The sequence below is a fragment of the Gossypium hirsutum genome, chromosome D11 (assembly GCF_007990345.1).
Source record: "Gossypium hirsutum isolate 1008001.06 chromosome D11, Gossypium_hirsutum_v2.1, whole genome shotgun sequence".
Taxonomy (NCBI): Eukaryota; Viridiplantae; Streptophyta; class Magnoliopsida; order Malvales; family Malvaceae; genus Gossypium; species Gossypium hirsutum.
In genome coordinates this window covers 66,559,718-66,570,496 of record NC_053447.1, presented here as the reverse complement: position 1 = coordinate 66,570,496, position 10,779 = coordinate 66,559,718, and the positions used below count along the sequence as shown (strand labels likewise).

General features: G+C 32.7%; 2 protein-coding genes and 1 long non-coding RNA gene across 3 annotated transcripts; 1 reads left to right on the top strand and 2 right to left on the bottom strand.

The window, feature by feature from the left end:
* Positions 1-677: 677 nt before the first annotated feature.
* On the bottom strand, positions 678-3,542 carry LOC107930891 (receptor-like protein EIX2). The gene has a single exon (XM_041104397.1). It carries the CDS (start codon positions 3,540-3,542, stop codon positions 678-680), a length of 2,865 nt encoding a protein of 954 aa, XP_040960331.1.
* Positions 3,543-5,855: 2,313 nt separating this feature from the next.
* Positions 5,856-7,684, top strand: LOC121223451 (uncharacterized). Its single transcript, XM_041104930.1, has 2 exons — positions 5,856-6,035; positions 6,986-7,684. Exon 2 carries the CDS (start codon positions 7,038-7,040, stop codon positions 7,572-7,574), a length of 537 nt encoding a protein of 178 aa, XP_040960864.1. The 5' UTR covers positions 5,856-6,035; positions 6,986-7,037; the 3' UTR covers positions 7,575-7,684.
* A 311-nt stretch (positions 7,685-7,995) lies between these two features.
* Positions 7,996-10,461, bottom strand: LOC121223452 (uncharacterized). The gene is made up of 3 exons (XR_005920792.1): positions 10,133-10,461; positions 8,671-9,967; positions 7,996-8,591 (listed from the first exon to the last, which is right to left on the bottom strand). It is a non-coding gene; the product is annotated as an uncharacterized lncRNA (long non-coding RNA).
* Positions 10,462-10,779: the final 318 nt, after the last annotated feature.

The window sequence follows — 10,779 nt, the reverse complement described above, 5'->3', positions numbered from 1 at the left end:
AAATTTAGCTAGAGTGACCAAAATAGGACAAAACTATTTTATAGTGACCTTGGGTGTAATTTGCCCTTATGCTTTTATACGTGTCTAAAATTACCATTTTTTTTAGAGAAGAAATTCATTAATGAGAAAATAAAAAAGCAAAAGTGAACACAAAGAGGAGATGGACTACTAAACCCGAGCCAACAGGCTCACCCCATACACCCAAATTTACCGTCAGCAATTTGCATTCGTATCAACATAAGACATAATTTCAACATTCTTCAAGAAAGATGCAAGGGAAAAAACACCCTATTATATGTGGTTTGCATATAACAAAACCGCTCATGCAAGCGAGTGGGCCGCTTTGTCGGCACACCAAGCGAGTTGACAGACGCAAAAACTAATCTTTTAACATCAAACAACCATGTAGCAACACACCTAGCTCAGATGCATCAGTTATACATGCGTTTTTTTCCCTATCAAACTACATACTCATAGTAGCCACGTCTACTCAATTATTAAGCTAAGCAACTGAAGGAATTTATCAAACAACATTTTTTGCTGAAAATTATTTTCATTGTAAAATTGAAATACAACAAAATCTATTCATACATAATCAAAACACACTTTGATCCAATCTCCAGTAAATTATAGCAACTTTAGACCAACATGTTTAGACATGTTTTTTTCCCATCAAACTACATACCCATAGTAGCCCAAGACACATACAGCTTTCCAACAACATGGTCCAACTTTCGATAGTATGCATGCCTCCAATACCTGATGAAAAACAAGGGAGCCACTACACCCCAAAATCCCATTACAAAGCCGAGAACTATGCTGACATAAAGCCAATTCACTTTACTTCCTTCCCTGCTACTTCCATTGTTTGCAACGTCAATTGGAATACCTTTTGAGGTGCAGTTCTTAGTGAGAGGAGGTCCGCAAAGATGATTGCCCACGTAAGACAAGTTTTCAAAGCTTTGAAGCTGAGTGCTTGTTGGGATTTGTCCTGTCAAGTTGTTGTAGGACACATTGAAGTGATTCAAGAAATTCAAATTGGAGAAACTTGGAGGGATTTCACCATTTAGTCGATTCATGGACAAATCAAGAGATTCCATTAACTCCATGGTACCAATGCTGTCTGGTATATTTCCTGTTAGGAGATTCCTTGAAAAATTTAAAGACAATAGTCCAACGAGACTACCAATTTCTTTGGGAATCTCTCCTGTGAGACTGTTAGCTGAAAGGTCCATGCTCGTAACAAGTCCTAGTGTGCTACCATATTGATCCTCTCGTCCTTTCAACACCAATAATGCGTTCAAAACAAATAAGTTAGCAGGTACATACTCCCAAAAAACAAATTTATTGGTTTTGTTTGTTGTGGCCATTGCAGTTAAATTATTAAAACATTTTGGAATAACTCCAGAAATGTTGTTGTGGGCAAGGTCCAAGTTTTGAAGAAATTGAAGATCACAAATTTTATGAGGGATATGTCCATCAAAGTTATTTGATCGAAGGCTTAGAATCTCAAGGTTTGAGAGCTTATCACCAATCCATGCTGGTACACTTCCACTGAAATGATTTTCACTAAGATCAAGCATTCTCAAATTTGGAGAAGGTTGCAATGTGGATGGCAATTCTCCAAACAATGTATTGTTTCGAAGGTTTAGCATTGTAAAATTTAGATGCCATAAAGAAAGTGGGATTTTGCCGGTCAAATTGTTGCTTTCCAAATTTAAAATATCCAAACCCTGCCAACGATTCCAACAATCTGGAATATCTCCTGAGATAAGATTTTTATCAATGTAAAGAATTTCCATAAATTCCCCACTTGATGAATTACAAAGTAATTCAAAAAGAGATCCCGAAAATGAATTATTTGATAAAATTAGAAATCGTAAAGTTGGGAATACTCTTGGCAATGGGCCTATGAATCGGTTTGAACTCAAATCAACAAAGCTTCTCCCATTCAAATATGAAATCTCTCCTCTAAGTTGATTCGAGGAAAGGTTTAAATATTCAAATGGAGTGGGAAGGTTCAAAAACCAAGTGGGCATGACATCTGAAATTCCTGCATAGGAGATATCCAAATAAGACAATTTCTTTTGGAATTTTAGCCACTGGGGAAACTTTGGGCCAAGATGCCAGTGACCCAATTCGATCCATTCACATTGAAATGGGGGAATCCAGCTTGAGTTTGGTTCAAATATAAGCCGATTGTGTGATGCTGCTAGAGTTGTCAATCTCGTGTGATTAGAAAAATGGGTTTCTGATACAACTCCTACTAATAGATTATACCCACAATCCAGAGTTTCCAAACTTTCTAGTCGTCCAAAAGATAGAGGAAAAGTACCATTTAATTGATTTTTTGAAACATCAAACAACTTCAGAGATGATAACCCCCCTATAGACAATGGAATTTGGCCGTTTAATTGATTTTTTGAAACATCAAACAACTTCAGAGATGATAACCCCCCTATAGACAATGGAATTTGACCATTTAATTGATTTACTGAAAGGTCAAGCTGAGTAACAGAGCTCAAGTTTCCAATGGCACTCGAGATTGTTCCTTGTAACTGGTTATGGCCAAGACTAAGGAACTGAAGACGGTTTAAACTATACAAGGAATTGGGTATGGACGAATTGAGATCATTCCGACTAAGATCAAGAACTTCAAGAAACGAGATGTTCCCAAAGTAAGCTGGAATTGGGCCTTCCAAATAATTGTTACTAAGATCAATGGACACAAGACCATGAAGACTAAATATCCACTTAGGTACTGAAGAAAAGCTGTTGAAAGAAAGATCAAGAACAACCAGTGATTTTGTAGAATTAACACTGGTCGGAGATGGATAATCTTCTAAGCCACAACCTGACAAGTGCAACTCTAACAAAGAGGGAAGTTTGAATGTTACCTGTACCCAACCATTTGCTGTACGAAGATCCGCATAACTCAAATCAAGGTACTGCAAGGAAGAAAGTCTAGAAACCCATTGAAGACTTTTTGATTTGAGATCATTACCTCCAAGATCAAGATACTGCAACTTTGAGAGATTCCCAAGGTTATGAGGAATTGCTCCCTGAAATTGTGCATAAGAGAGGTTAAGATATGTTAAACTCTCCAGCAAACTGAAAAATTTCGGGATATGTATGGTGCTAAAATTGTTATTGCTCAAGTCCAGGGAACTGAGATGCTTCAACTCCAGCAGTGAAGGATTTATTTTGCCTCCTAGCTGGGAATTGTAGTAAGCTTCAGCATTTGTTGCAAAGTAATCAGGCTTTGACAGAGGAGCGGCCAAGTGCAGTTGGTTGACGTGGCCTGTTGAGTTATGGCAGACGACACCAGTCCATTCACAGCAATCCCCACCTTCAACCCATGACGATAGCCAGTTTGAAGGATCAATAAGATGATGCTTGAATTTCAAAAGAGCTTCTCTCTCACTCTGAATGCAAAGTAGGTTGGAATTGGCATGACAAATGGTAAAACAGATAGCGGGAATGAGAAGAAGGCAAGGGAAAAAGGAAATAGGAAGAGGAGTAGTCATGGTTGCAATTGCCATGGCTCACAACTCCAAATATATAGAGTAAGCTTTAGCTAAAACACAAAAATACATGAAGCGCAAGGAAGTTTCTTCCAACAAAATGCATTAACTTGGAAATTTAATAATCCACCAAAGGTTAGAAAGTCGAGTCAAACAAAAGTGTATGAAGAAAGCCCCAGTCCCACATTCTTTAAGACTTTTTAGGTCTGAAAAGCTAAAGGAGAAAAAAGAGAAGGAAAAGAAAATGGAAAACACGGAATTTGAGTAAGAAAAGCAAATTAAATTTTGATAAGGAATACTACTTCAACTTCTATCTTTATATTCCTGTCTCAACAAAACATAAACTTTTATCTTTATATTCCTGTATCAACAAAACAATATTAAGTTTAGAGGAACAAAACATTAAGCAAAATTTTGATAAGGAATACTACTTCAACTTTTATTTTTAAAATTAAAAATCATTATAAAATATGAGGATCAAATTGAGACTATTTGTAAACTTTAAGGGTTAATTTTTTAAAATTTATGACTAAATCGATATAATATGTAAAAATTAATGGCTAAATTTGTTATTATCGATTTTTTAATTGCTACTTTATCCTCTCGTAAGAGATTTAACAACGCTTGATGGAAATGGACAAAAAAAAATCTTGATTAGTTGGATGGCCAAATTAAGATGCTTGTTCTATTTTCTCCTTTTTGAGTTAAGAGTGAGAAGAGAAAGGGAAAAAAAGTGTGTTGGATTAATTATAGAGAAGTCCTTAAGTTTTTGTCAAAAGTAAAAAAAGAAAAAGAAAATGCTATGTGTCATCATTTAATTGGTTAATATGCCACATCAATAATCCTTTAGTGGGTTAACAAATTTTTTAACACAATGACTAGTTTGAGTAATTATCTTAATTAAAGTGATTAAATTGAAAAAAATTAGAGTGGACAAACCCTATTTTAGAGTGACCTTGAGTGTAGTTTACCCTAGGGGTGTGCAAAATTCAGGTAAAACAGAAAAAATTCAGTTAACCGACTGAATTTGGTTAATCGGTCTGTTAATCGAATTTTTTCGGCCGGGGGTTGATTAATTATTTTTTGATTTTCGGTTAACGGTTAATTCAGTTTGAAACCGGTAGGTTAACCGAATTTTTTCGGTTTAACCATAAAAATTAATAAATTAAATTATAGTATATAAATAGGTCCACTATTCACCTAAATCCAATTCAAACCCAAGTATCTAACCCAACCCAATTATCCAACCCAACCCAATCATAAAAATTACAAATAATTTAATAAAAAGTACAAATAATTTGTGTTAATTTCAAGACTTATGTAATGTTTTTAATTATGTAGTGATTCAATTCAGTTAATTTGGTTAATTTTTAACCAAAAATAAAAAATATATATAATTTTTGGTTAATTTTTTTTTAAAAATTTCGGTTCGGTTAACGGTAAAAATTTTGAAAGGTCGATTAATTCAGTTAATGTTATTTCATGACTGATTAACCGACTGAACACCCCTATATGTGACATTTGACATTAACATTCAAATTCGAGTAACATAAGTAACATGTTTGATTTTGGAGATAGAGAGGATGAGGAGTGCATAATCAAATCCAAAATAAATTTATAGTGAATACGAAATTAACCCATATTCAAAGAATTTAACAATAAGGATGTTTGGTATGATTATTTTTAAATAATTTAATGGGTGAAACCCTGATTTCCATATTTAGTATGCTACAAAGTAATTGTACTTCTAATATAACTTTAAACATAAGACTGTGATTAAAAAAAATTAAACTATATATTTATTTATTTTCATTATTCTTTGGTACAAATTAAACTTAAATTATTTTTGAGTGAATGAATATCGATCAATAGGCCATAATTTAGAGTTATTTATTCTCATTATTTTCATACAATGTGTTTTCTAATTACAAAATCATGAAATTTATTTTAAACACAACCAAATAAAATGTTATTTTATATTCTAATTTAATTACGTATTAGTTATTTTTTTAGAAATTTGATTATATATTCTTTTTATTTTTTAAATAAATTAATAATATTTTTAAAAAGGTTATAGATAAAATTGTGTATAACAATAAAAAATGTTAAAATTAATCAAATTCGACATTGTTATTAGCGAGTGATGAAGTTGAATTAATATTTGAAAAATAAATTTAGAGAAATAAATCCCATATTTTAATAAATAAAAAAATAAAACTATATGTTTATAAAAAGTCTTGAAAAATTAATTTATAATAATTAAAAATTCTGGAGTGATAAACTGGGTGAAACTAATCTCTTCCAAGCCCAAATCAAAACAAGCAAGGCCCATGATGAAGCATCTTCCATTGATAAACAAAAGAATTTTGCTGCTGATTTTCTCGGGAAAGATTCAATCTTTTCCCAACCATCTTTTGTTTCTCACAGTCACAGCTTTACCCATTTCAGCTTCCAATTAACTATTTCGCTTCGTTTGCTTTAGCATCAGTAAGACGCTGCAATCAATCAAAGGCATGTTCTTTCTTTTTCCTTAATTGTGAAATATGAATTTTGTATGTTGATCTTTGATGGGTATTTCTTTATTTTAATTCTTGTTTGATTTCATGAATTGGGTTTGTTTTCTTTTTAATTATAAAAAAATTAAATTTCAAAGCAAATTCACTTTCTTTTTTTGTTGTTATTTCTTTGTAAATGGAATATTTGATGGCATGTGATTGAAGGCATTATGAAATATTTTTTACAAATTTGATTCGAGTTTTAGAAATATAATTAGGGTTCTAAAGCGAGTATTTTGTTCAGTTCCCAAATTCATTATGAAATTTATTAGGCAAATCAGTCTAAAAATTAGCTTGGATTATTATAGCTGCAATGGCGGAAATCTAGGTGAATGTTGTCGCTATGTTATAGGGTCCGGGTCATAGTAGTCCCTCTAGTATTAAATGGATCAATTTAGTCCCTGCACTATTAAAAGGAATCAACTAAAAGGATTTCATTAACATTTTGAAATATTTTTATGGTTTTGAAATGATATCTTTTGTTTGGAGTTGAACTGCAAATGAAAAAAAAAAATTCATTTCATTTTTTAAACAGTAAATGTTAACTTTGTTACAAATTAGCTTTATTTAATTCTTTTTAATAGTATAGGGATTAAATTGATACATTTAATAGTAGAGGGACTTAAGTGATCCAGTTCATATAATAGAGGGACTTGGCAGGTACTTTCACCCGGAAATCTATGTCAGTTTAGTTTCCATTGATTATCCACTACGAAAATTTCAAAATGGGCGAGTATTTTTCCAGTTCATATAATAGAGGGACTAATCTGGGATAACTTTTGGTGCTTCTATTTGTTTGCAATGCGGTATCTTTATGTCTTATTTATATTCCATTTTCTGTATGACAGATAATACTTTGTCTTAAATCCTTTGACTTATGTCGATTTTAATTTGAATTGTCGATAGGTGATATAACCTTTAGTTGGAAATAACGTAACTGGTATGTTGAAGGATTTTAATGGCAGGCAATGGCCTGCCATCTCTGGGTCGTGTAAAGCTTACTGACCTCGTACCTTCTGAAGGCATTCCTTCAGATTCTTACAAGCTATCAGTCTCTACTTTATCACAATCATTTGCTCAATATTCAGCTGCCATCATTCAGTTTCCAGCTAGTGATGGAGCTCTACTGAGATCTGGTTTAGATTCTGCTCGCCTTTACTTCCAACAAAAGGCTGCATACCCGCCGGAGGAGCTGATTCACACAAATGATTCTTGTGAGTGGTGCAAAACGTCAGGTTACTATGCCGGCCCCCAACTATGGCAGGAAATGTATGATTACCGGCCTGGTCTAACTCCTACAGACCCTATCAATGGAATGGAGTTTCCCCCGGGTGGTTTGCCTGATATATTTGGCTTGCTCGGTAAGGCAGCTCGAGATGTACTGGATGCGATTAGCTATTACTTGAACTTGCGTAGCTCTCCCTTTACTGAAATACTCGATAATGTACCCTTAAGAAGCCGGGAAATTTCTTCTTCAGTATTATTTATAGTCTAAGCGTCCGTTTGATTGCCAGTAAAATATTTTCCGTAAAATGATTTCTGGAAAATATTTTATTTTTCTGTAAAATGATTTACTGGAAAATATTTTCTGGTGTTTGATTGAATCTGTGCAAAATATTTTCTGCTGTTTGGCAGATTTCTTGAAAATATTTTCCGGAAAAGTTATTTTTACATATATTAATATATATTAATAAATTTTTATATTTTATTGCAATGATTTATTTATAATAATACTCAATTATTTATATACATATTAATAAATTTATATTTTAAATTATTTTTACATATATTGCAATGATTTATTTATAAATAAATAAATCAAATTAAATATATAATAATATTCAATTATTAAGCTAGAATATTAACCGTCATAAATTGAAAACAATACTTTTAGTGAAACCATGAAAAAAGAATGCTACCGAAAGAAGAACAAAATCATATAATAGATCCAATGAAATCTGTCAAAGGAGGGGTAGATACAATAGGTCTTTGAAAACATTGTTATATGCAGCCCATCAACTTCAATTCAAAACCATTTTCACATGCCGTACAATCTCAGCTAGAACCAAAACAAAAAAAAATCAGTCTTTAATGGCATTGTGGGACTGCCTTTCTCAACCAACCCCAACTAAGTTCCAAAATGAGGGTCTAAACTTGAAGACCAACGTCAATTCATTGCCAAACAAAAAAAAAATGTATGATTTGATCCAACTATTAAAAGCTATTTTAAGTACCCTTTGTTGAGTATCTACCAAAAACTCTTGAGTTATTAGCTGACTGGAGCTCTATGAGGAATGCCTTTCCTTTTCTTCACTCTTTTCCTAGGCTTTAATAGACTTTTGGTCACCCATGTCTTTGTCTCCTCCGAAACATCAGTTGATGAAAGATATGATTGCTTTTCTTCTGTACTTATTTCAGGTGAATTTTTATTGTATTTCCATGAAACATAAGGGAATTCTCGTATCGGTAATTCGATTTTATCGGTTCGGTTTCCAGGCTGCATGGCTGAAACCTGAAACATTTGTTTATGATTCAGGTAAAAGGAAATGAGGGAATTCAAGTGGTGAAAAAATGGGGTTGAATTTGCATACCTTGCATGCGATAGAGCAAAATCTATTAGAAGGGTCTTGAAGGTATCTTCCACAAATTTCGTCGATGGATTGACATCTTTAGCTTGAGGCCGAGGGTTCAAATGTACAGCTTTTTCACCATTGATTTTGTATGTCGGGCAAACGATTAAAAATCATTACAGTAGTGTCATGAAACTATGTATCATATCAAATTGCTGGAAAAGTTTATCAAAAGAGAAAAAAAAGTGGCAATAAAAGCAATCATTTGGATGATTCTTCAAACATAATGATATGATTCAACAAGTAGTTTAATCAAAAACACATTATATATGGATCCTAATTAGTGATTTACCCCAAAAAAACAATCTTTTTGACCACATCTATGATACTACCAAAGCAATAAGGTCAATTGAATTCCCTGAGGTCATTTTGTGGTGCAAGTGATGGCTCATTCGAGATATGCATAAATAGTTTATGACAAAAAAAACAAGTCCAGATATTCAAGAACAACAGTTTGAGGGTAATATTCAAGGATCTTTAATAAATATATATGCATACATACATGTATATATTTGATCCATTCGCATAACAATAATTGTTCTAAACAAACGAGCATCTCTGTAAACTGAAGCCTAAGTTATTATGAGAAATAATTTGATGATGATATTCTATACCACTTGCAACTGTAATAACTTGGGGTCTTTGATAATGTCATAATAATCAGGGACATCGCGAGCATCAACTGGTTCCTTGAATGGCCAAGCATCAACATGGTCATGCATTGACTGCTTGAACAAAACCAATTTGCTTAGAATCTAAGGAAAATCATGGCAGGAGATGCTCTCATAGACATCTAATGTCAAATAAACACTTGGAGAGAATCAAGTTATCAAGAGTAAAAGCGAAAGGGCAATGACTTATTAACATTTATAATTATACTGTAATTAGGCCAGTGCAAGAATCCTGAAAGTTAACATTAGCTTCCCCTGCATCTTAGACAAGGTTTTTGATTGTGAGAAGGGGGGGACATGCATGCTTTTTTTTACAAACCTATTAACCACAATAAGGAAACACATCAATGATTATTCAGAATTATACCCAACAACAATAATAATAAGAAGAAATTATATAGTAAACATAATTATGAGGGCACTAATGAAGATATATGCAGATGAGGACCAATTAAAAGTTCAGAAACTTGCCTTTTAAAGTGAGCGCAAACCACTTAAATGTTTCTGATTTGTCGCGTTGTCTGCAGAAACAATTAAGGCTCTAAATCGAGTATGACCCCATTGATCAGGAATCCAACTAGCTTCCTCTGTTACCAAATCAATACAAATTTATACATACTATAACCAAGCAAAGCGAGAGCAATTACTATAAACAAAAAAATCTAAACCCTAAAAGTCAAAACCAGTAGAAACAACAAGATATCTGTTCATAAATTATAGGCAAAATACATGTTGATGACAGAGAGAGAAACCTTCTGGGTCTTCTTTTCTCGACTGTGGCTGCTAAGTTTCTTCAAAATACAGAGGTAAGGACGACGGTCGGTCGACCGACGGAGATGACGAGGCCGAGATTTACTTGGTGAGGCCAACGAAGAGAAGGGACGATGGACAGAGAGGAAGGGAGAACGAAGACAAGGGAAAATGTCTTACGGCTTAGAAATCGGTAAGACATTTTCCATAAATTGGCTTTGCTTTTAACCGTGTTTTGGAAAATGTTTTCCTATAGGAATTCATTTTCCACGAAACAAACACCGGAAATTAAGGAAAATATTTTCTGAAAAATATTTTCCACCAAATAAACAGACCCTAAAATTTAATTTCTTGATAAATTATATATACATTTAAATAATTTTCACATATATATTTATATTCTAAGTTTTAGTTTCTTCATAAATTATATGTTATTTTGGTTAAAAAATTAATTATACAATATATATACATGCAAATATATCTTAATTATATCCATATAAATATATTTATATGTTAATGTATGTTTTAAAATTAAAATGTAATTATGGTAAAATTAAAATGGTTTTTATAAAAAAATTAGAAATTAGTTTAAAATGTCCAAATTTTGAATGTATCAACTGGTACTGATTGGTAAACATACTGGTATTGA

What these genes read in the sequence shown, in the direction of transcription:
- LOC107930891 (XM_041104397.1), bottom strand. Translation starts at nt 3,542, where the DNA reads ATGGCAATTGCAACCATGACTACTCCTCTTCCTATTTCCTTTTTCCCT.
- LOC121223451 (XM_041104930.1), top strand. Translation starts at nt 7,038, where the DNA reads ATGGCAGGCAATGGCCTGCCATCTCTGGGTCGTGTAAAGCTTACTGAC.